This window comes from Myotis daubentonii, chromosome 20, assembly GCF_963259705.1.
Source record: "Myotis daubentonii chromosome 20, mMyoDau2.1, whole genome shotgun sequence".
NCBI lineage: Eukaryota > Metazoa > Chordata > Mammalia > Chiroptera > Vespertilionidae > Myotis > Myotis daubentonii.
Window position 1 is genome coordinate 2,291,631 of NC_081859.1, and position 26,739 is coordinate 2,318,369.

Consider the following 26,739-nt stretch of genomic DNA (forward strand, 5'->3'; position numbering starts at 1 on the left):
CTGAAACTTTTTAAACAGGGGGCCAGTTCACTGTCCCTCAGACGGTTGGAGGGCCAGACTATAGTTTTAAAAAAAAAACTATGAACAAATTCCTATGCACACTGCACATATCTTATTTTGAAGTAAAAAAACAAAACGGGAACAAATACAATATTTGTATTTGCATGTGGCCCGCGGGCTGTAGTTTGAGGACCCCTGATTTAACAAAACCAGTTCTTACCAGAGGTGAATTCATGTGGACAGGAGTTAAGGTCCGACAACACCTTATCAACGTTATAACAAAATGGCATGGAACGAAATCAGGTTATTCAAGGACATGCTGTATATGGAAAAATATATAATTACTAGAGGCCTGATGCATGAAATTCATGCAAGAGTAGGCCTTCGTGGCCCTGGCTGCCTTGCACCCCACGGCCCCGCCCCCTGCCCACTGGTTATTCTGGAAGGTTGTTCTGCTGTCTGGTCTAATTAGCATATTAGCTTTTTATTATATAGGATTACAGAGAATAAAATGTGACTTTTCTTATTACGTCTCTCATTATAAACTGGTGAGTTATAGAGCCAATTCCATAGTTATTTTATTCACCATCAAATCCAGTCATGATCTTGAAACTCAGCTTTCACTGAGGGATGCTCAGAGTTTTTTCATTTAGTTTGTGTGCATTGGAGAAAACATCGACATTCTACTTTTCAGACGATAAATAAATGGCTATTCGGTGTGTGGTCATTTCGCTTTCCTGTCTGCTTTCAGGATGGACGATGCGGAGGCCTGCTTCATTCTGAGCAGCCGCTGTGAGGTGGACAGGACGTCCTCTGTAAGTTTCTAAAACCTCTGCCAGTCATTTTTTCTTTCACCTTAGAAGACTTTCTAAAAATTGGATTATTTTTTATCTGCCGGCACTAAATCCTAGTGACATCACAATGTCCCTAAAAAAGAAGAAAATACCTCAAAACTATCTTTACTACAATATAAGTTTAGTTGGATCATTACCAGTGTCAACAAAAGTCTTTTGAATTTGTTTGCTTGGGTTTTCTGTTGATCAGAATGAAATGAATCATATATTCACAAACTAGACCATTTTTGCATGACCAATTCCCAGTGATCAATCCTATATGCTGCTTCGCACCCCACCCCCCAAAACTTTCAAAGTCAGCTGTATATTACAGTATCTGTTACCAGTCATGACATCTTTTTGATAACTAGTTATTGGACATTTGCTAATTGCACTAAGTATTCTATCCTATGTTGATCTATTTATTGACACATTCAGATAAAGTTTACACATCTTATTTCATTTAGCTTCGAATATACATGAGATTCATATAATTCTTTTAAAAAATATATATATATTTGTATTGATGTCAGAGAGGAAGGGAGAGAGAGAGATAGAAACATCAATGATGAGAGAGAATCATGGATCGGCTGTCTCCTGTATGCCTATTCACTGCGGATAGAGCCCACAACCTGGGCTTGTGCCCTTGACCGGAATCAAACCTGGAACCCTTCAGTCCGAAGGCCGACACTCTATCCACTCAGCCAAACCAGCCAGGGCTGATATAATTCTCTGTATCTTTCTTAGACCTGAGCATTCAGCAACACTCCACTAGACAGCTCCCCAGTGGCCCCATTCACACCCAGATTAAAGTCGGTCGCCATCTCAACCACAGCCTGGCGGATTTTTGCAGCCTTTGCCTACAAGGTTATGAAGGCTACAGTGCCACTAGGCCAGTGGCCGGCAAACTCATTAGTCCACAGAGCCAAATACCAACAGTACAGCGATTGAAATTTCTTTTGAGAGCCAAATTTTTTAAACTTAAACTATATAGGTAGGTACATTGTTATTAACTTAATTAGGATCCTCCTAAGGCTTAGGAAGAGCCACACTCAAGGGCCAAAGAGCCGCATGTGGCTCGCGAGCCGCGGTTTGCTGACCACGGCTCTAGATGATAGGAATTTTTCCGCTCTGTTACAGCCTGATGGGCCCATCACTGTATATGCGGGCCATCACTGGCAGGGGACTGCATTATACATTACCCGAAGTATTTCACACCATTGTGATTTTCATCTTTTCAGGACCACCAGACGATCTTGAGAGCGTGGGCTGTAAAGGACTTTGCTCCCAATTGCCCTTTGTATGTCCAGATTCTGAAGCCCGAGAATAAATTCCACATCAAATTCGCCGGTAAGTTGAGTCTCGAAGGAGACCCTCTGAGTGCTCTCAGACTCCCACTGTGATGGTGATGGGGAGGAGTCTGGAGGTAGTGGCAACCTGTGATATTCCTGTCTCTACAGGACACAAGGGTTTCCTTTTGTCAGCGTCTGCTGCACAAGATAATTTATTCACTTGTAACGGTGACAAGATAATGTGTTGGGGCGAGGCTTTACTTTGTTATATAATTTGGTGATTTTAGCAGCTGAAGTTTCTGGATCCTTATTATGCCTGAATAGATGAGCAGTGATAGTTTGTGCTTAATATAGGCACAGGCTCCACATGTTATATCTGTTCATTTATACTTACATTCACCCTCGCTATAGGTTACTTAATACACATATAAATTTACCATGTAATTTGGGGGAAGATTTCAAAAACAGTTCTAGAGAGAGACACATGAGTTTTTTAGAGAGAGACACAAGAGTTTTTTTTTTTTATGGAGTCACTGTTTTTAAAATAATTATTCTCATGAGATTATATTTTCTTAGGAACTTAAATAGTAAAATGGTATTTTATCTTTTCTTTCAATGCTTCTTTAGGAGCTAATTTTGATCAAGGCAATAATATACATTTTTTTCTTTTTCATTCTTATATTAGTATTAGTTATTTTTTTATTTTCTTTTTAAAAATTTACTGAACTTACTGGGGTGACATTGGTTAATAAAAATCAGATAGGTTTCAGGGGTGCAGTTCTATAACACATCATCTATATACTGTGTGCTCACCACCCAAAGTCAGGTCTCCTTCCATCACCATCTATCTCCCCTTTACTCTCTTCTAGCCCCGCCCCCTTTTCCTTGTGGTCATCACCAGCCAGTTGTCTGTCTATGGGGTTTCTTTTTGTTTAATCCCTTCACCTTTTTCACCCAGCCCCCCAAGCCCTCCCCTCTGACAGCTGTCAGTCCGTTCTCTGTATCCGTGAGTCTGTGTAACTTGTTGGTTTTATATTATATTCCACCTGAATGGTCTAAAGCTTCAAAGCCATTAAAATGCAAATCATGTTAACTGTGGTAGCAAAACGCATCTCCTTCAGGTGCTCACATATCTTAGTAAAACGCTTACCGTATATACTATTTCAGTGAAAAATTATACACACTTTTAAATGCTCATCAGAAAGCCACGAAATTACTGCTATGGGATTTGCTCTTTTATCTTTGAGCTTTGTGACGAAGGACATCATTTTTTCTGAAAATGTACAGCATGCAACTTCAACCAGTGGCTCTGGACTCTGGCTGCATTTTAGTCTCCTTGGGAGATTTTTTTAAAGTGCTAATTCAGGACACTCAGATGTAAATGGTTAGAGTTGGTGCCAGGGTTTCTTTAAGCCTGTTTCCTAAATTGAAAATTAAAGAATAATAGCATCTCCTTTGTAGAAGATTTTGTAAGATTAAAGTAATCCATCTATTTCCTGTTACACATGCAATTAGCATTCAGGAGAACGCCAACGCTTTATCCAAAAGACCTTTGCAACTAATGCCGTGTCATTATGATTTGGCTAAGGGGATATTTTTGCAAATTTTTCATCATGCCGAAGATGACTTGCTAAGATAAGATGTTTAGGAAGGCAGTAAATGAGGTAGCACTAAAAATTAAGATTTGATTCTGAGCGCCACCACTTAAGATTTAGCTGGGCAAATCCGTATTCTGTGAGCCCCCTCCCTCCCTCCCCCCTGCTACATGGCCATAATATATATGAGGCCTCTATTTCATTGGTTGGGATTAGCAGTAAGGATGAAAGAAATAATGTCTGAAACATGTTAGGTGTTTACTAAGTGGATATTGAATTCGTTGTGATTTTAAAAATGTTATAACTAAAAATCAGAACAGACTTGAGTTTTCCCTCCTTCTTTGCAACCCATTGATCTACCTGCTCTCAACAGAGAGGTCAAAATCACTGAAATCGTTCACTCCCACAAACAGGAAATCACAGAGACTGTTTGCACTGATTCTCTTTCACATTCTCCATTATTTTGATAAACTCATTGAAATGACTGGAATATTTAAAAATTCCATCCCCAAGAGTGTATCTCAGTATTTCTTGCTTATGGCATCTGCTGGACTTTCTTCTCATCTGTATTCTTTGGTGGCGGAGATGAGCGGATCTCAGAGGGGCTCTTTTTATATTATGAGAAGAGGAAAGCATCCTGGTTTCCTTAAAATGCCCCTCAGAGAGTTTAGGGTGATGCGTGAGACTCTTGATGAAAAGCCCTGAGTGAACTTAGCAAAAGAGACTGTCCTCTCCAGTTAGCTGAATCTAAAAGAAGTTCGTTGTTTGCCTCCTACTTGGAAAAAATTACTCAAAAATCAGTGGGAGCTGAATCTATATTTTGTGAGTAAATTAATTGCTAAATTTAGGTTGTCTCTTCTCAGCACCCCCTCCCCAAGTAAAGTGTCGTGTCATCTGTGAATATTCACTTATCTTTTTATCAGCACATTATCTTTCCACTAGTGTGTCCTCTGAAAAGCTCCCATTTCATTTGAACAGATGGAAGCAGATGTGAAAATCAAATTGGTACATGTGCCTCCACCAGCAGGAGGAAAGAATGTAAAGACCAAGTTGCAAAGGAGTGGACATTTCCCATGGATTTCATTTTCCATGCTTTGATTCTAGTATTTCATAGGCAACAGAATGTGAATTATAGTTCATGAATGAAGGGAAGAATAGTAGCGTGTTGACTGAATGTGATATTTCCGATTTCTTGACTAAAACATGCCCGGAAGAATGAATCATTATTGTAGAATAGTAGGAGTTAGTTTGGGAAATTAAAAAAAAAAATCAGTTGCAATAAAGTAAAAAGGAGAGGCAGAAGTAAATACTTTTTAACGTTAGTCACTGGCAATATTGTATAAAGATTTATCTGATAGTGAGTAGTCATCATTACCATTATAAAAACAGTATTGTCTAAAACCCACATACATATACACACGGGTGTGCAAACACACACACACACACACACACACACACACACACACACACACACCAATCCTGGAGAAATGATTTGCTGGAAAATGAAGATCTTGTCTCAGTTTAGCCACCATCTATTTTGTACTGTAACACCAACATTCTAATGCCTCACTTTTTCCTGCCCAAGAAAGAGTGGTAAAATATTCCCAAGCGATATAAATATTGGAAGTGATCTTAGCTGTTTCTAAATGACATATGTGTGTGCAAGGCTTGACGTTCACCAAATGGTGAGGTGCGAGTTTTTCCTGCCGCATGATTTCTTCATTTCCCATAGAACACCCACATAGACATTTCAAACTCCATCCTCACCATTAATTCTCACTGAGCATGTTAATATAACAAGAAGTGTCACTGGTGCCAAGTTCATCTTTAAGTCATCAAGCTATTCTGTTGCCCGGCCGGCATGGCTCAGTGGTTGAGCGTTGACCTATGAACCGGGAGGTCACAGTTCGATTCCCAGTCAGGGCACAGGCCCAGGTTGCGGGCTCCATCTCCAGCATGGGGCATGCAGGAGGCAGCCGATCCATGATTCTCTCACACAATTGATGTTTCTATCTGTCTCTCCTTCTCCCTTCCTCTCTGAAATCAATAAAAGATATATATTAAAATAATTAATAAATCATCAAGCTATTCTTGTAATAAATCATAGGGCCTGAAATGGAAGACTCAGCACTGGCGACCTCCTCTCTCCCTCTTGAGAACGTTAGCTCATCAGCTTCCAATAAGGAATGGATCCAAGGCAGTTTAAGAAGTGGGAGCTCTCTGTCCACTTAAGTCCAAGATTCTCCTACCTCTCTAATTTTTTTTTAATACTCATACACTTTCTTCACCTTTCAATGAACACATTCTTAATTATTTCTACAATCGGAGTTGAAGCATCACCTCCCTGGCGATGCCTTTCTACATGTCCGCAGGCCCGGAAGGCATCGTTCCGTCTGCTTCTATAGGATCTGCAGTATTTCCTGAGAACGTTCAGCCCAGCATGTCTGCTCCTGCCAAGTCTTCTCCAGATCTTTCAAAGCCCCTTCGAGTCAGGGACTCCAATCATTTCCGTGCCGCTACATGTGTTCTGTGTGTGACTGACAAATAACAAAATTGATTTCAAGGTCAAGCTTGGCCGCCTGCCTTCCTCCCCAGCTCCCTCCCTAAGTGACGGGCATTTGGGGAACATGGTCGTTGTATATTTTCAGTCATCAGTTCACTTTCGTGACTGTTTGCACTGTGTGTCTGTGTGGCAGCAAGTGGGAACCTTGAAAGAGGCTTCCAGAGGGGAAACCCACTAGAATGTCACTTATTTTAATACGCTTGGTTAATCAGCTTTGGCATTTTGTCGAGTAATCTTTGCAGACAGCTTGAATCTAAATTAACAATGGATTTGGGATAGTTATTTCTGAACATCTGATTTCTTATCTGAAAGTTGTTTAACATGATATATGCTAATGAGGTTTAATTATACATATATATATGTGTGTGTATATATATATATAGCCATAAATATATGTAAATATATATCGTGAAGCTTAATAATATTTATATATACATATACATATGCACATGCATATGCATATACATATACTGGTACATATACATATATCTGCATTATTTAACATAAAAGGAAAAATATTGCTTGGTATTATTATGATGTTACTATTCAGATGATTCAATAACTATATCATTAACTCTCAGAATATTAATACCTATCATGAACTACTAAGGAAAGAACACTTTAGGTTAGAACCTAATAGAAATAGACTTCTGAGGAAAATTATTTTTCATAAAAGATTATGGCTGCTGTTTTTCTAAGATGTATAAAAGGGACTAATGATAGTAAAACTGTTGTTCTAGAATTCAGGGAAAAAAATCCCCCTTTGCAGCATTTAATTAGCTTGACACATTTAAAAACATTACAGCATTAAAATAGTATAAGGACTCAAGCGATTTGAAACACAGAAAATTGCTTCGTATCCTCAGTGTGACTGAGTTGACATAAATCTGTTGTGAGCACGTTGCCAGCCTCTCACAGGGTTGAATTCTATATATTCAATAAGCATTCTTACAGTGAGGTCTTGTGAGACTAAATGACTTATCAAGGCTTTCTTAAGTCTATTCTGAGCCTGTTAGTGGATGCGAGGCTCCCATTTGAGAGCAGGGCAGCGTCTCTGATGTATGGGCAAGTACACGCGCGTGCCCACCCAAGCACAACATCCCCACCCTTCGGGCGTTTTATTGCTGGAAGCAACAGGATCACACTCAAGCTTGATTGTTAGAGATGATCTATTTTCCTCTAAGAAAAAGCAGCAATTTTGGTAGACAGCTGCCCACTCAGGCTTATAAACAGAGCCTAATCAGCAAACAACATCTGAGAGATTTTCTAACACCAATTGTTCAGTCGGTCTCTATAACCGAACTTTCCCCCAAGAAATTAAAACAAAAACAATCCGTTTAAAAACTGGCCCTGCTCTGCATGGCTGTTTAAAGGTTTTTTGATTTTTCTGGAAATCAACACCCAGGACAGGGCTGGTTTAGGGCACTCTCCAGGCTGCTCGCTGCCTTCCGAGGGCTGTTACCTAGCAACTGCATGGCAGAAGCTTCTAGTCCTTTAAATCACCCAGGAGCTCAGAACACGCTGTGAGGCCGACTTAAAAAAACAAAACCAAAAACCTGACTTTCTAGAATGTAATTAACAATTTTATTTTCCATAAAGCTCCAGGGACTTGGAGAAGATGTGACTCATATCTACCTATAAGCGTGCATCCTTAATTGTCACTGCTTATCTTAAAAGCTGTTAAATGAAAAATAATAAAAATGACAAGAAACAAGAAACCAAGAATCTCACGCAGTCCTATTATTTTAAAAGTCCTCTCTCTCGTTCCTGCAGGACAATATGGACATGGGCTGGGCAGGATCACCCCCTCTAAGGTGCCCTCACCCTCAAGTGCCCCCAAGTCTGGCCCTTCCTGTATTTTTTATTGTTGAATTTCAATAGCCACTTGGACCCTGTTGTCTTCTGAGTTTATGATTTTAGGTCTTGAGGTCAAAGTACAATGCAAAATTAAATGTATTTCAGCATTCATTGTTACTGCTTGATATTTTAGTTGTTTGGTACAAAATCTATTCCTTATATGTTATGCAAATATTGCCAACACCTCTTAATTTTTTCTTTTTAATCCTCACCTAAGGATGTTTTTTTCCATTGATTTTTAGAGAGAGTGGAAGGGAGGGGGGAAAGATGGAGAAACATTGATGTGAGAGAGGCCCATTGACGGATCGCCTCCAACTGAGGTTCGTGCCCTTGACTGGAGTCAAACCTGAGACTCTTCAGTCTGTGGGCTGACACGCTATCCACTGAGCCAAACCAGCTAGGGTCCGATACCTCTTTTAATAATACCTTTCCAAGTCTTTATGCTGTGTGACTATGACTTTGCTCAATCGATACTGTTTTCAATCAGTACTATTTTATTTCGTACAGTTGAGCTGTCAGAACTGTAGGAGACTTTGAAGTCTCTAGTTTATTGTCCAGGCTTACCCCCTAACCTACCTCATCTCACCCATCATACAGATGAGGCAGAGGAAAATGAAATACTTTGCCAAAGGCTTTAACAGCAATTATTTTATTAAAGACACAACTGTGGTGAGACACCTCCCCTTCCCTCTCAATCACTAACTCATAGTCTAGTACTCTCTTTTCAAAAAATGTTATTTTTCACTTACGGTTTACATTCAACATTATTTTGTACTAGAGGTCCGATGCACAAAAATTTGTGCAGGGGTAGGCCTTCCTTCCCCCAGCTGCCGACACCGGCTTTCCTCTGGTACCCGGGACCTGGGTTTCCCTCATAGCCCCGGCTTCGTCCGGAAGGATGTCCGGAAGGACGTCTGGTCTAATTAGTATATTATGCTTTTATTATTATAGATTAGTTTCAGGGTAATACAGCACAGTAGTTAGTCATATACTTTACAAAGTTGGCCCCCTGATATTCCCAGTCCCCACCCAGAACCACACATAGTTATGACAGTATTATTGACTCTGTTCCCTAGACTGTAGTACTTTCTCTTAAGAAACATTTTTCCTGGGAATAAAATTACACAGGTAAAAAAAAAAAAAAAAATCTCGAAACGTGTGTTTTTTTTAATGGAAACTTTTGTAATTTAATTCATTGTTTTATTTTTCATATTATTTTAAAATATTCCCACCCCAAGGTAAATTATTCTAATTTACCTATTTTATTTCAAACAGATCATGTTGTTTGTGAAGAAGAGTTTAAATACGCCATGTTAGCTTTAAACTGTATATGCCCAGCAACATCTACACTTATCACACTACTGGTTCATACCTCTAGAGGGCAGTAAGTATCTTTTTTCTTTAAGATAATGCATTTTAAATTATATTAAAAAAAATAAGTGCAGTTATGTGATTTAGAAATATAGCAAGCCAAGGTATACAGCTAGATATGTACCTATATTGTATTTGTGTATTATCTTTGTCTGATGGAGAGACAGATGGATAGACAGACAGACAAATATAGACCCGTTAAGGGGTCCAAGACATACAGGAAATTGACAGTGATTGGCTGTCTCTTCTAACGAATCTTGAGATCATCTGTTTCATTCTAAATCCTAAGTGTCTACATCATTTGTCACACCTAGGATTAGGGCATGGTTTCTAATTTCGAGATGAATACTTAACAAATAAAACATTAAAGAACAAGATGATGACAATCACTAGTGTAAAACCTTAAAGCCATTTTTTTCTATGTGAGGTAAGTTTTTAGTCTTGAAGTTATCTTTACATAAATAAATAAAATATTACATAAATATTACATAAATAAAAATATTCGATTAGTATAGAATGATGACAAAGTAGTAGAGGAGATTAGCTAACATAGTACAAAAGAAATCACTTTTCATATGCATTTCCAGGTAGACGGGAAAACGTTGTATTGGACCACGCTGTTCTCATTTACTCGGATAGAGTTTCGTAAAACACAGAGACTGTTTTTGACTTGGGTGATCAAGAAATATGTACTCGGGGAGTACAGTCATCACTCTGACTTACGGAGACAAATGTCCCACTGCATCTCATACCGTTTCATAGTCTTTACTTGGGATTTTAGACAAAAATTTGATTTTCTAAGTAAATCTCACTGTGGTCTCTTGTGGTTATGATGACTGAAATTAAATTAACTGATAGCTATTTAAGTGAAGTGCCCATTAAAATAAATCAAGGAAAAGGAAAATTCTTTCTTGGGATATAATATTAGATGGTGTGAATTAAGTGAAAAATAGTAAGTGCCCTGCGGTATTCTTCAGCAAGTTTTACTCTTTTCTTGAATCAGGTATCTGCTCTATTGAGACGGCAGGAGTTTCCCAGAAACAATTTTATTAGAGTTTGGAATAGAAATATTTTAACCCATACAGTTACAAGTCTTTCATCTACTGATGGAAAGGATGGAACAGGGTCATGAATGAAATTGTTTTTTGTTGACGAAAGGACTCAGCAGTGTGAAGAAATAAAATAAAATACTGGAAACTACTTTAACACCAATTAAGTGAACATTCATGGAACTCATCACATGGATTCATCATTTTGCCATACCATCTTTGTCACAGAATCATATGACTTCCAAGCAAATACCTAGACCAGCTTCATTGTGTTGCAAACAATAAAATGCGAGCCATCTACACTAACACATTACTATTCTGAGACTGGTTAAACTACACTGTCTTACCTGTAAATATTTATTGTCACACAATATTGTCTGGTAAACAAATTGCATCTGACACTAAGTTAAAAAAGAATCCTAGTAACCCTTAAAATAGGACTTCCCATTATACCCTAATGAGTTTTGCCTCATTAAAATAAGGAATATTGAAGAAATCATTATCACATAACTAAGGATTTCCCATGACTAAGATTGACCTGCAAATTCTTAAAATACATCAATAAATTAAAAAAAAACCCACTTATTTTACAACTAAGTGTCACAGAAATGCTGTAGTTCGCCAGAATAACTTTCTTTAGAGAAGCTTTATTGAGATCGACTTCACACATTCTACAGTTCACCCATTTAAGGTCTACAATCTAGTGGTTGTTTAGTAGTCACAGAACTGTGCAGCCATCACCACTGTCTAACTCTTGAATAATTTCATCACCCCATAAAGAAGCCCTCTACGTTTTAGCAGCCTCTACATTTTCTCCCAACTCTTCCTAATGTACTCCGTCTCTGTAGATTTTCCTATTTTAGACACTGCATATTGCCTATAGATGGAATAATATAATGTGTGTGTTTTGTCCAGCTTCTTTCACTTGGCATAATGTTTTCAAGGTATGTTAATATTGTAATGTACTAATTTTTCCTTTTTATGACTAAACAATATTCCATTATATGAATAGGTCCCCTTTTATTTTTTTTAATCTATCAGAGGATGGATATTTGGGTTGTTTCTAGTGTTGTAAATAAGGCTGCTCTTAACATTCATGCAAACATTTTCATGTGGACATATGCTTTCATTTCTTTTGGGTCTATCTTAGGAGTGGAACTGATGGGACATGTGGTAACTCTGTTTAGTCTTTTTTGGGAACTGCCAGAATTTTTCCCAAAGAGATTGTAACGTTATGTATCCTCACCAGCAGTGTATAAAGGTTTCAAGCTCTTCACACCCTCAGGAACACTTGTTATTATCCAACTTTTTTATCATAACCATCCAGTGGAGGAAATGTAGTGTCTCCCTGTGCTTTTGGTTTGCATTTCACTGATGGCTAATAACATTGAGCATCTTTTCATGTGTTTCTTGGCCATTTGTTTATCTATTCAGGTCCTTTGGTCATTTTTTAATTGGATTATTTGTCTTTAATTATTGAGTATAAGAGTGTTAATCTCCTTTTTATATATTTTAGATACAAGTACCTTATCAGATATATACCATCAGTTGAATATAAATAGTCCACCTAACAGAAAAGCACTTAATTCAACATGTTTAATGTATTTAAGAATATTGTTTGACTAAAGTAATTTATATCAAGTCTTCTATATTTTGCTTCAATTGACAATATAGTCAAGATTTATTTATTATGAGAATATGTTTGAAATTTTGCCCTTGAGCCTCAGTAGAAAGTAGAAAGCTCCAAGATTGATTTAATAATAAGAGAACTGGCAAGCTGAATTAAATAGTTCAATGGGGGAAAATGTTGACAACGCTACAAAATGCTTTATGCAAGGATTATCAAACCTTTAATTGAAAACAAAGCTTACAATAATACTCAAATTTCTCCATTAAAAAGGAGAATAATATTATTAAAACTTTATCCTCTAACAAATGGTGACTTTGAATAAAAATAGTTGAGAGCCACAAGCAATTTGTACTCTATTAGTTAATATAATGTGAAAAAAAAGAAGAAGCTAAGATTTTAGGATCCAACACGCATAGAAATAAATATAATACTAAATCTAAAATGGTGTAATTAAAAATATATTTTTAAAATAAAGTGCTATGCAGACTGTAATATTTCAAGAAAATCCTAAGTGTGAGTTCTGAGACAACTGAGATGGGTAAAGCAATCAGGAGCTGGAGACCAAAGGGCCAGATGTTTTAGAGAGAGACCTGTCTCAGGCCAGAGGAAGAATGGAATTCCAGATTATGAGCTAGAATTAGACTCACCCACTCAACCACCCTCCTCCTCTCTCACCTCTCTTCTTCTAGCCAGTGGGAATGTGGGCATGGATGGAAACCCCACATTAAGGATGAAGTGCCTACCTCTGGGTTTTCACGCAAGAGGGATATTAATGTTAAAAACTGTATCTTGTATTTTGGAGTCTCTACAACAATTTAGCCGGTACCCTGACTACTACTGGCTAGCACTCTGCTGACCTTCCATTTCCTTTTCCTGTTATGAATATATTCATCCTGGTTCTAGTGGGTCTATGAGTCATAAAGCGACTCTGAGCTGGTTTCAAGTAGCTGTGCTCCCTGACGCACTGAGACGTTAGCCTGTGTGCTAGCACTTGCCAGTTCCCTCACTCACTTGATGGCATGTGAGTGTGCTCCATGCTCTTGGCAGTGGTCTTTCTTGTTGCTAATAAGTCAGCATTTTGATGTATTGGGCAATCTTGTTAGGGAGAGAAACATAAGTTTATTGTTGGGACACAAATTACTGTAGATGGTGAACATGGACCATGATGTTCGGGCCAGGGGATGCCTAGTTATCAGGCCGGTTAATAGACACGGAACCGTCCCACCTTGATGGCGTTTCATCCTAAGGAAAATTTTATTTTATTTTTCTTTCAGTTAGTCTCAAATTATTTTCATTAGTCCCATCTGAGAGGTGATATTTTTGGTCACAGTGATATTTAATGGGGGAAAAAGGGAGAATTGATAAGAAAAATATTGCCAAGGTACAATTTATAGAACTTGACCACTGATTGCATATGAATGGGGAAAAGAGGAAAAAACACACACAAATATCTTCTCCTTGAGTCTGGACAGTAGGGAATTAACTATAAAACGCGTGGTTTGGCAGGAAAGGGAGTGTGGCTGTGGAAATGTCTGCGCTCTAATGCAGATGTAAGTGACGGTGGCCTTGTTGCTATTCTCAGCTCCTGGCGACGAATGAGAGCATTCAGGTCACATGGAGGCGACAGGACATATACTGGGATTTAGAAGAAATGACAAGTTAACACATTTCCCTGGGAGAGTATTACTTTCAGGAAACAGAGGGAAGAAAAGGAAAGCGAACACAGCGCAGCACAGTGGGGTATAAAGGTGTAAGGGTGTGTGAGGAGATCTGGGAGCTAACGAGATAGACGGCGTGAGGCTGAAGGAACCGGGGCACAGTTAGTAGGTCGCTGGTCCCCGGGGGGTTCAGAGAAGACAAGTGTGACGATGGAGGCTTCCTCACTTTGAGGAAGGATGAACAAAAGCACAGATGCCCGGAAAGTGAACCAGGCTGGAGACTACCACCTCCTTAGGTTTGTCCACGAACATAAGAACAATAGCCCTGGCCGTTTGGCTCAGTGGATAGAGAGCATCGGCCGGTGGACTGAAGGGTCTGTGGTTCAATTCTGGTCAAGGGCACATGCCTGGGTTGCAGGCTCGATCCCCAATAGGGGGCCTGCAGGAGGCAGCCGGTCATGATTGTCATCATTGATGTTTCTCTCTCTCTCTCCCTCTCTCTCTCTCTCTGAAATCAATTAGAAATAAAAAACGAATGCTCTATTGGACCGAAACGTCAAGGAAAGCTTTGCCTGTGTATGTTTTCATGTGTGAGAGCTTAGGGGATGGGACCAGAGACTTACAACATTGCTGTCAATTACACCCTTTGCAGCCCATTACTTTCTATGGAATTAACAACACCCCCCTCCCTTCGCTCACTGCATTTTTCATCTCTTTCTCTTTACTGACACTTACCCTGAACATTAAACTTTAAAAATAAACAAAAATTAATAAATACAGACAGGCACACGTGAAAGCTGTATCAAGTCTTGTTCGTTGTTGTCAAAGTAATCGGTGTCTTTAAAACACAGACCAGTGGTTCTCAACCTTCTGGCCCTTTACATACAGTTCCTCATGTTGTGACCCAAACATAAAATTATTTTCGTGGCTACTTCATCACTGTCATGTTGCTACTGTGATGAATCGTCATGTAAATATCTGATATGCAGGATGGACTTAGGCGGCCCCTGTGAAAGGGTCGTTCCACCGCCAAAGGGGTCGCGACCCACAGGTTGAGAACCGCTGACATAGACGAATACCTCCATTCTTGGGTTGTTCCCTTCGCTTGGGAAATGCTATCATTCTCAAACCAAATGCTCAGTGTTTGTGAAATGATGGGGACGGTCTTGTTTAACTGTCTCATGAGCATTATGCTTGTGTGCACTTACACGTAAGTGAAATGTAGGCTTTCTGAAATCACTGTTTCTCCAGAGATTACTTAACAGTTTTGCGAAATCTGCAAGCCCAGTAGAAACATATTAAGTGAAAACGCGGTGTAATTAATTAGTGTGTGTGCTGGAGGAATACTGGGTCTGTGTTTTCCTGCCACTGCTGCATTTGTGTTCCAGGGCAGAATTTATAGTGCTTTGAGATGGGTAGTGTTTTTCCAGAAAAATAAAATTACATACTCCAGTAAGATTGGGAAATGCTAGTTAAACATGACATTTTTCATGGTTTGGGTTATTTTTCTTTCCTTTGTTTGTTTACTTTTTTAGTTGAACTAGTTTCGGACTTAGAGAAAAGTTACAAACAAAACAAAGAACAAGGAGGTCACAGATACCCTTCCCATATAAACGCCCGGATGTTCACATCTTATTTACAACATCGCAGCGTACTGATCCCAGTGAGGAATTGATATTGATCCATTGATCGGCCGTATTAGAATTTTATCTGTTTTCTCATTCATTTCCCTTTTCTAGTCCAGGATTCTCCCAAGGTCTTTCCTCAGGGAGCCTCCAGGCTTGTGTCTCTTTCTGTGTCTAAATTCCTCTTGGGAAGCTGGTCAGATGAGATGAGGGCTCCCCCCGACACACACACACACACACACACACACACACACACACACACACACACACTCCCGACAAGCACTTCCTGTCACCGAATCACCCCTTGAAGGGCCCTGTCTCCAGATACGGTCACCTCGGAGGTCCTGGGGGTTGAGACTGCAACCTAGGGATTTGGGGGGGGGGCTCTGCCTGTAAAAACTGTGGAAGACGGGGACACCAAGTTTTACGGGGTCACATCTATGGGTTTTTATTGTTTCCACTGTGCCAATAGTTCTGCTGACCCACAGAAGCCTGCTTCTTTGATCATGGAAAGTAGAAAAGATGGGTTGTCCCTCTACCCCTGGTGGCCCTTTCTCCATCCCCCCGCCCCCCCAAAAGACAACACAAGACAAAACACGCTTCAACGCTGGAGGCTGGAATGGGGATAATCACGAGAAAAGGAAAAAATTGCCTCTGAAAGTCACTCTCATTATCATTATTTCTTCTAAAAGATGTTTTTAGTCATTTCAGAGAGAGGGAGGGAGATAGAGATAGAAACATCAGTGATGAGAGATAATCATCCATCAGCTGCCTCCTGCACGCCCCACACTGGGGATGGAGCCCACAACCTGGGCACATGCCCTGTCCAGGAATTGAACCGTGACCTCCTGGTTCATAGGTCGACACTCAACCACTGAGCCACACCAGCTGGGCTTATTATTTCTCTTTTATATAAGCTAACAGGCACTGAAGTCTGCACGGAAAGCCATTTTATGAGGTGCATCGGCAATCCATCTGACTACCTGGGAAATGGTTTTCTACGCACACCTACTAGTATTAATGAACAACTGGAACAGTATTCCCGTTTTTGAGAATATTTTGAGAAATCCGGATGCCACTCTTGTGGCCGCCCCTCTGCTTGGAAAACCCCTCCCAGCTCACCCTCCTTATCAAAGGAGACTTAGATAGGGGGGTTTTACTAGGCCCTCTGTGCTCTCCTGCTAATCTGCTTCTATGTCCTTTCCTCCCCTGACTCTCAGATATGCAGCCTGTTCTTCAAACAACAAGATCCCAAAGAGACTTCGTGGTTCCGCCTCCTCCATCTTTTTATAAAGTCATCCCTTTGCCTGGAATTCCTTTCTTCTTCCTCCTTCGAGGAGGTTGCTAAACCCACAATTCCATCTCCTCTGGGATATTTTTAAACCCCCCCGTTTCATGTGATTTCCCCCTCTGGGAAGCCACACAGAATGTTGTTATTTTCTGCCAGAGCCTCTAGCACAGTCCTTGTATGTGTTTATTTCTCCCGACTGAGTCGGCTGTAGCTGCAGTCAAGGTAGAGAGCGCGCCTTACTCATTCTTACAGCTTCTAGAATGTTTTTCACAGCCCGGTGCCCGGTGAAAATGATGTAAATAAAGGACCTGAGAGATGCGCAAAGCGGTTGGTGGAGGCTCCCGGTTCAAAGCCCTGAATGAGCAACATGCTCCCACCCACTGTCCCTGCTCCGAGAGACACGATGACCAAGGAAATAAAACCCATGCGCTTTATCAGGGAAAAAGAAGGGGAAGGAAGCCCTGGCCGGTGTGGTCCAGTGGATAGAGCACTGGCCTGAGGACCAAAGGGTCCCGGGTTCGATTCCGGTCAGGGACACATACCTCGGTTGTAGGCTCCTCCCAAGCCTGGGCCCTGGTCGGGGCGCATGCAGGAGGCAACCAATGGATGTGTCTCTCTCCCATCGATGTTTCTCTCTGTCCTTCCTCTCTCCGTCTCTAAAAATCAATGGAAAAATATTCTCTGGTGAGGATTAGCCAAAAAAAAAAAAAAAAAAAGGAAGTGAAAAGGAGATAAAGGAATGTTTTCTGATGAAACCCCTGCCCCAGGATATGTTTAGGTGCAGCATGAAACATGCCAACTCCCAGCGAGGCTGAGGGCGACATTTCTAGAAAGAGGCCCCATTTGCACTGAACTCTCAACACAGAGCAGGAAGTGCCCCCTGCTCTGCCCACCACAGCACCACTGCCCTGCAATCAGGGTCAACCATTACCCACCCACTGGGAAGGCCAGGGGGTCCTGGGTGAAGCGCAGGAAACGTCTGAGCTCCGTGCGGGCAGACAGCTGGGGGCCGGGGCCAGCCCTCTGTGACCTGGTCTTGGGAGGCTCCAGGCTCCAGAGGCTGCTTCCTCTCGCCCACTTACCGGACCCTATTCCCAGACCAGCAGGGTCTCCGGCCCCTGGCTGCCCACCGGGGGGGAGGAACCTCGCTCAGACTGGACGGGTTGGGCCTGAGGGAGGGCTGGGTGCTGCGCTCCGTGCCCGCGCTCATGGCTGTGTGTGGGCGTGTGCGCCTGTGTTGCAGGGAGGGCCAGCAGTCGCCCGAGCAGTGGCAGAAGACCTACGGCAGGTGCTCGGGGAACGAGGTGTACCACATCACGCTGGAGGAGAGCGCGTTCTTCGCCGAGTACGAAGGGAAGAGCTTCACGTACGCCTCCTTCCACGCACACAAGAAGTATGTTCCTGCTGCTGCCGGAGGGAGCGGGTGACATCTGACTGTGTCAGACCTTTAACCCTTTGCGGCCCAGTGTTGCTTTTGGCATTCCAACAGCCTGGTCCAAATGAATTGGTGGGTTGAATGCTGAACTTTTTAATGTTCTTATTGCTCGGCGTTGGACCTGCTCCTAGCGCCTGGTCTGTCGAGTCGGCCTCGAGCTTGGACCGAAAAGGGTTCCGACAGAGGCTTCTACAACATTTGCGACCCCCGTTGGTGCTCTGAGTCGCAAATACTCCCCTGATGATTTGGGGGGGCTGTAGTTCCCCGCTGCCCTAGCAGCCTTGACGTATTTTCCTCCATGTGCAAACATAAGGGAAGAGAACAGGGCCCTGTTGCGTTACAATTCCGAAAACTCTTCCGTCTCCTTTTTTTTTTTTATTGCTTAAAGTATTACAAAGGGTATTACATATGTGTCCTTTTTTCCCCCCGCCCTTGACAGTCCCCTAGCCTCCCCTACCCCCCAGTGTCTTGTGTCCATTGGTTATGCTTATATGCAACCGTCTCCTTTTTGATGTGCAGGTTCGGTGTCTGCCTGATCGGTGTCAGGAGGGAGGACAATAAAAACATTCTGCTGAACCCAGGCCCCCGGTACATTATGAACGCCACGGATGTGTGTTTCTATATTAACATCACCAAGGAAGAGAACTCGGCGTTTAAGAACCAAGACCAGCAGAAAAAGAGCGGCTTCTCGCGGTCCTTCTACCACGGGCCGTCGCGGCTGCCTGTGCACAGCATCATCGCCAGCATGGGTAAGGCTGGCTAACCTTGGAAACGCCGTTTGCTTCTCTCTTTACGAAAGAATAATAGCGATGCTTCATTTTCTATTACAATTTCAAAGTCACATTTAGAACATACTGTGTCTATTACAAACTGGATGTAATTACACATTCAGAACAAAAATGCTCAGCTGTGAAAGTGGTAAAACAGTAAACGAATTCAAAGCTGCCAACAATTGCTTTCTATTTCTGATTAGGATATAAGCACCTGACACCTCTGTGTTGCCTTTGTGAGTTTTCCACCCAGGTATCCAAGGCTGTTTTAAATATTCCTTGTTCTTCTTAAAGCTCCCCTTCTATTCATCACCCCATTCTCACCACTGAGAGCTAAGGACGTCCGAGAGGGCGCAGGCTGGGCTGAGGCACCCGTTCCCCACCGAGGGCACAAATTTCGTGCACCAGGCCTCTAGTTTTATATAAACGTACAGTAAATTGAAACAAGGTGATTGTTTGACTTTCAATTCCTAAGTGTTGCAGCATTTCACTGATCTAATGTTTCATACTATAGAGACAGACTTAGCAAATCCATATTTACACAAATAGAGCATTTTTTACCGGGGTGGGCAAAAATGCCCACACGATAAAGATGGAAATTACCTTTGAAATGAAAGGATAAACAAGTTTGCTGGTTAAACTGATTACTTTTTCCTTCACCTTGATCATTAAATGATGGATATGTCGTCACAGTGGCAAATGCTCTGATGGACTCTCATGTTCTGTTGTGTTAGGCACTGTGGCTATCGACTTGCAAGACACTAGCTGTCGGTCGGCCAGTGGCCCTACACTGACTCTTCCAACGGAGGGAATCAAAGAAATCCGAAGGCCCAGCATCGCCCCTGTCCTGGAGGTTGCAGATGCATCATCCCTTCAGACATGTGATCTTCTCAGTGACCAATCAGAAGATGAAGCGACACCGGACGAAAAAATGTCCTCAAACTTAGAGTATGCTGAGGTTCTCTAAGGTTTACTGGGGTGGTGCTTGCCACGGGAACTAATGTGCATACCTACTGGACATCTTGAATCAATCCTACATATTGCTACCCAAAAGCCTTCCTACAGGGCAGTATCTCCCTTGACTATAAAGTATTCGAAACCCTCAAATTTCTGGCTGAAACATACAGGGCGGGCCCAAAGTAGGAAACACAGAGTTTATTCTTGTATCATTGTTTATTAATTATTGTATTATTTTCAATATGAACAACTGTAAACCTTACTTCTGCCCCACCCTGTGTATTTCCAGGTTCAGTTTTTGTCAAATGGATCTTTTATCCTTAGAGAAAAAAGTACCTAAATCAGTATTTCCGTGACATAAGCAGCATTTTTGTAATTGTTGGTTTTAAACTGAGGATTGGCAAACCCTTTTTGAAAAGAACCAGCTAGTAAATATTTTATACTTTATGGACCACATGGTCTTTGTAGCAGCTACTCAAGTCTGCATTTGAAGCATGAAAGTACTCAGAGACAATGAATGACTTGGTTGGCTGTTGTTGTTTTTTTAAAAAAAGTATTTTTTTTAAAAAAAATACTTACTGAAATTTGAATTTCATATAATTTTCATGTGACATGTAATATTCTTCTTTTGATCTTTTCTCCAACCATTTAAAAATATAAAAACCATGCATATAAGCATAACCAATGGACACAGACACTAGGGGCGGGGGTGGGCATGTGCCGGGTGGGTGGGGGAGGTCAGGGGGAGGTCAATAGGGGAAAAAGGAGACATATGTTCTACTATTTGTAATACTTTAAACAATATATATATACTTTTAATTCACAAAACAAGGCAGGCGATGGGCCAGGTTTGGTACATGGGCCCTAGTCCGCCTCCCTGGTTCTAATCTATTTCCTTATCAAACTGTAGTTGCATCATAAAGTAACTGTATCTCACTCTATCAACATGGAGGATCGTAGCTGTAACTTAACAGTCCAGCTTCGCATGTGCTATTCCAGGTGATTCAGCATTTCATACTGCATTACAGGTATGCCAAAGGCTACCCCCCCTACTCTCCATACATAGGAAGTTCACCCACGTTTTGCCATCTCCTTCACGAAAAAGTGCCATTTTGCTGCTTAAGACTAGACAAGGTAAGCACCTGTCACTGTGCTTTTCTGCAAAGTTACGTCATGCTATTTCCTAATGACATACATGCAAATCCTCTTGTGCAGTCCATATAGTAAATGATTTGTACAGAGTAAAATGGGTTTGAAGAATATTATCTTTTTGAATGTAAATGTAATACAGAAAATGGTGAATTTTACTTTCTTAACTGCACTAAGTTATCCAAATTACCCAATGAATCTGTCAGAAATATATAATATGTAATATATATATATATATATATATATATATATATATATACACATACACATACATAGAGGAAAGGAGTGGGAGAGAGAGATAGAAACATCAATGATGAGAGAGAATCATTGATCAGCTGCCTCCTGCACGCTCCCTACTGGAGATTGAGCCCGCAACCCGGGCATGTGCCCTGACAAGGAATAGAACTGTGACCTCCTGGTTCATAGGTCAATGCTCAACCCCTGAGCCATGCCAGCCAGACTGTCAGTCATGTTTTTAAAGAGCAAAACAGAGGTGTCTGAATCTTGAACCTGTGAACTTTCCATATCCAACAACAACAAAATCCCTTCAGGTATTCCGTGCTAGGGGTACATGGTTCTATAATTATATTATTACTATACTTGTGGAGATGAAAGTCATGGGTAGATGATTTTTTGCAGCTTCACTGAAGTATGATCAGCAAGTAAAAATTGCATATGTTTGCAGTATATAATGTGCTGTTTTGATAGACATATACATTGGGATAATTTTTTAATGTAGATGTAGTGGCAAGTTTACAATAGAACACGTGTATGTGGGTGTTGTTTATTCTTCATCAAGCTATATACCTGCAATTTATTTGTCTGATCAACACACATTATTTCCTGAAACATGCTGGAAAATTGGGTATAGAAAAATGTAACTATTTTCAAATTTGTTAGAAAATAAAAGATTTACTAGGGTTAGATTAATTTTACATAGCCATGTATCTTAACATTTTTTTCATCAAATTTTAGCAGGGTATAAAAATGGCTTTTCTTTTGCATGATTTTTCTCCTGTAGAGTTGCCAGCATAACTACTATGAAGACGCAAAAGCCTATGGATTCAAAAATAAACTAATTATAGTTGCAGCTGAAACAGCTGGAAATGGATTGTATAATTTTATTGTTCCTCTCAGGGCTTATTATAGACCAAAGAAAGAACTCAACCCCATAGTGCTGCTGTTGGATAACCCGTAAGTATGTTTACAAGTAAATACAAAAATAAAATGAAGAGTTTTTAATATGATCTAAAAAATAATTTTTTTCAATTTGCTCAGAATATTTTAAATCAGACACATTATGGCACGTGATTCATTGGGAGATATAATCAGTGCTATGCTACAAAATAATCACTGGATTCGATTGTATTTCACAAATACGATTTAAACCATCGCTGGAATACTGAGCTCATTACTTAAAACTATTTTTGCATGTGGTCATCACTCTATACCAGTGGGACACATGCCACCAAAATAATTACAGTCATTTTCTTTAATTAATCAACTAGCCTAGAAGAACTCTGCCCAAACTGGACACTTTTGTTGTCTTTCTAAAGAACCGTTAATTGTCAGAGAAGCATATTTATGATCCATCTTTTATGTTGTGCCATGACTTTGATTCTTCCGCTGTCAGAGCATACATTTTATAACAACACGAATAAGGCATGCTTCACCGTGATCATTAGCTTTGAAAAGGTTGGATTGATAGACTTTGTGAAATTCGACTACTCGAGCATTGCAAAATCCTTCTGCAAATGTAAATATAGGTCACTGAATGCTACTGTCAAATTTATTATATCCTAAAAGTATAATATCCCTCTCTGTGATTCAAAATTAGTAGCAGATGGCCTTGACATCAATAGCATATTTGGGATCCTCCAACTCTCCTCTTTAATTCCAAAGTGATCCAAATTTCAGGATAAACTGGATGAGAACAAACTCTGGCCTTGTCTCTGCCTTTGAAATTTATCACCAGAAATTTCTCAAAACAGAGAATCTCCATAATATACCATAAGCTTCTATGCAATTCATAGTTCATTGTTTTCTCAACTATATGGTATTACCTAGTTGATAATACCATAGGCTTTTGATATATGCAAAAAATACATTGTCAGTTCTTTTTAAAAAATATATTTTTACTGATTTCAGAGAGGAAGGGAGAGGGAAAGAGAGATAAACATCAGTGATGAGAGAGAATCATTGATAGGTTGCCTCCTGCATGCCCCCAACTGGGGACCAAGCCCACAACCCAGGCATGTGCCCCGACCGGGAATCGAACCCTGACCTCCTGGTTTATAGGTCGATGTTCAACCACTGAACCACCGGCTGGGCAAGTTTTTTTTAGAAACAGAGTTGTATTTTAATTTTGGATTATTTTGCACTAAAAATTTCCTTTGCTTTCCTGATGACTTAGATTTTGCAATCCACTATTCACTGCCCGTTAGATAATTTTTATGGGGTTTGACTTTCTTTCAAAGGGTTAGGATGACTGGGCCGGTTGTAAAATGTATTAGCTCCTGAGTACTTCCCGAAAGTGGTATCTAACGTTTTTATTTGTTGTCCTCTGTTCCTTTGGTAAAAAATGAGGAAACAAAAAACGAAAGACCAATAAACCATGTTCCAGGAAGTTTCGTGGAGTCCTTTCTGCAACAATGAGGTGCCTGTTGCCCTGCAGAGGCTGGTCTTTTGCAACGTGGCCTTCAATATTACAAAGAAATCAGCTGCCATCATGTTTCTGATTCAGAAAGCAGAACATTTGTTTTCATAACACTGATTGCATTATATTACTCATCAAGAGTACAAATGACACTTGCTAATGACTATTAAGGGTGGGGGGAAGCACCTAAAATTAATCTTGTCCATGGTGTTGGTTTTGGAAATGCAAACTAAGTCCACTTCCTTTCCCTGGTGGCGTGGCCCCTGTTGTGACCTTGTGTTTCGTTTTGTAACCCATCTGCCACGCAGGCCAGATATCCATTTTCTGGATGCAATCTGTTGGTTCCCAATGGTTTACTACATGGTGGGCTCTATTGACAAGTAGGTGGCAAAGTCCGTGGCACGCTAACTGGCGTGGTGTCCCGTGGTTCGTCCTGTGCTGTGGCCGTGTTGCATGATGAGTGGACTTGGCCATGTAGTTTCACGTAGATGACGTATCCCGCATGTAGAGCTTACGGTCTTGTGTGGTGTTCATCGTGTAGTCCAGCTTCCTAAGCGGTCCTCTGTGGTTGAACTGAAGCCAATTTTGCTGCATGTCGATTTTGTTGATGTTTGCCAAGTTTCTAAAGTTGTCTCGGTTCTGTGTTGTCTACAGCAACAGCATTATTGCTTTTGATATCTGGTTGAGGAACACCCAAAGGCTCAGCGTTGTGATGCATCAATACCTTTATCTTAACTTCAGGAAACCTTCCAAATAATTCAGAAATGCTCATTTTAAGTCAGACTTATAAATTGGAGCATTTCCTCAAGAATTCATTCTAGTAACATATATCTGAGCTCATAATTTCTAAAAATTTGTTAATTAAAAGGTCAAATGTGTGCAATGCTTCCATATTAAAATACTAATTATTTTACACACTTGAATATGACATTATAAAAATATAAGAACTAAAAGATAATAACAACTAATATTCCTATAACGTGTTAATTTTTTATTTAAAAAAAAATGTCAACCAGAGGCTTCAAAATAAAATGTTTAACTTTCTCAATTGAGAGTTTCATGCTTATGTTTTGCCCTGTTGAAAAAAATAGTTCTGTAACTTTGAAAGTATTTATTGGCTGTGGGTACACTGAAGACCAAACAGAGTGACATATATTTAGCCTCCATTCTAAAAAAACAAAACTTACAGGACCGGTTGTCGTAATACCAAGGAACTAAAATGTAGATAGATATATGAAAATTACTTAAACTCATGAACATGTCCCACATTTTGTCACTAGTAATGTTTCTCTGAAGTGATAGTATTCACTTAGAATTCATGGGAAGAACAGGCTATTTAAAGGAGAATGAACCGCCCATCCGTCTTTGCCTATGTACCTCTGACACGAATTCTTCTTCTGTAACAGTATGTATGTGAGAAGAAGAACTGAGAGCATCTAATTCCTATGAGAGATGAAGGAGAATAATTACTGAAGCTGATAATTATTGAAGCTGGGTGAATGGTCCCTGGGGGTTCACTAAATTCTATTCTCTTTCGCTTCTGTTTGAGATTTTTCTTAAAAACACAATTTTAAACCTTCAAATGACTTACAACACACTCACAGACACTCCCTTAGACTCTAACATTCACCTTCTAGTTCTCCCTGAAAGGAAGTCCTAGAGCAGCTAGAAAGGGACGCTTTGCCCATTAGATTGCTGGAACTTTCTTCATCCATACTGACTTCTCTCTTCGGCTGCCATCTGGTGGCCGAACTGTGCAAAACAGCCACGCTTGAAGGTAACTTTGTTGGCAGGGTGTGGAGGGAGACAAAGTATGATAAGAACAAAACTAGAACCAGAGACAGAGAAGCATCCAACAGACTGTACATCCTATGAGGGAAGGGGGGGGGTGAGGGGGTAAGAGACCAACCAAAGGACTTGTATGCATGCGTATGAGCAAAACCAATGCACACAGACACCAGGGGGGGTGAGGGCTTGTGCTTTGGGTGGGGGATAGGGGAGCAATGGGGGGAAAAAAGAGACCCATATTATACTATAAACAATAAAGAATTAAAAAAAAAATTTGGCAGCCTAGTTAAAAAAAGGAAGCAAGAATATAATGCAATATTAAGTTAATATAAAAATGATAAAATTAAAACATAACAAAAATGTTTCAGAAATGCCATTTGATTTTTATAAATTGTTTCGATACATTTAAACTCATATTTAATAATAATTACTAACATTATTTGCCAAGATGACATGTGAACAGCAGCAGCCAGTATGTTGAGTGTGGAATTAACTATTTTCAGGCATAGGGACTAGCTTTCCAGCACAGGTTCTCTCCTAGGGGAATTTTGGTCAAATTTCAATTTCACTGATTAATTGCTGATGAAATAGTCATCTTTCCTATCATAACTTCTACCCATACATCTTTTTGTAGTCAAACTCACCTTCCACTACCTCTCTTTTCCTTCTCCTGTATAATAATAATGGAGATTTTTATTTTTAATGGTGGAGAAAAGATTTTAAGAGCTGAAATTTCAGAACGTGATTTAAAATGCTAATAAGGCGGGTTGAAGGCATATGATCTAAGGCATAACTTTTACAGTCCATAGGGACTAGGCCGCATTCATTTTTCACTGGCTTCTTTCTTTCTTCAATGCACTTTGATAGATGTAAGACCAATTATGATGAATTTCCTAGATAAAAAGAACATCTAAGTAAAGTACTGGTAGGGATTTTGCTCAGTCATCATATTGATTGGCTGATAGAGTCCTGGGCCCTCTCACCTCTTTTTTCTGGACCGCCCCTGGGGGTCTTGGACTCGAAGCTTTGGTAATACCCTCTCCCATATCGCAGAGTAAGAAACCCTGCCTTCCCGTGGGGAAAACACTTCCCTCCAACCCGGCTAATTCACCCGCCATCGCGCACTTGGAAAAGATCTCCAGGCAGCTGACTGCCGCTGATGAATCCGAAAGGAACTGCTGCTCTTTAAGTTTCACACTCGCTGTTTTAAGTCAGAAGCT

At 40.4% G+C, this 26,739-nt stretch overlaps 1 protein-coding gene across 2 annotated transcripts in view; it reads left to right on the plus strand.

Moving 5' to 3' along the window:
• The window catches only part of KCNT2 (potassium sodium-activated channel subfamily T member 2), a 125,820-nt gene that overhangs the window by 76,517 nt on the left and 22,564 nt on the right, over positions 1 to 26,739 (plus strand). Inside the window, exons 12-20 of one of the 2 annotated variants that reach the window (XM_059677311.1) lie at positions 752 to 815; positions 2,075 to 2,183; positions 9,416 to 9,524; positions 18,008 to 18,157; positions 18,719 to 18,948; positions 19,704 to 19,917; positions 20,955 to 21,060; positions 22,097 to 22,269; positions 24,040 to 24,111. In XM_059677311.1, the coding sequence (XP_059533294.1) occupies positions 752 to 815; positions 2,075 to 2,183; positions 9,416 to 9,524; positions 18,008 to 18,157; positions 18,719 to 18,948; positions 19,704 to 19,917; positions 20,955 to 21,060; positions 22,097 to 22,269; positions 24,040 to 24,111 (1,227 nt within the window). The remainder of the gene's footprint in view (positions 1 to 751; positions 816 to 2,074; positions 2,184 to 9,415; positions 9,525 to 18,007; positions 18,158 to 18,718; positions 18,949 to 19,703; positions 19,918 to 20,954; positions 21,061 to 22,096; positions 22,270 to 24,039; positions 24,112 to 26,739) is intronic. The other variant, XM_059677312.1, reaches the window with a different exon arrangement.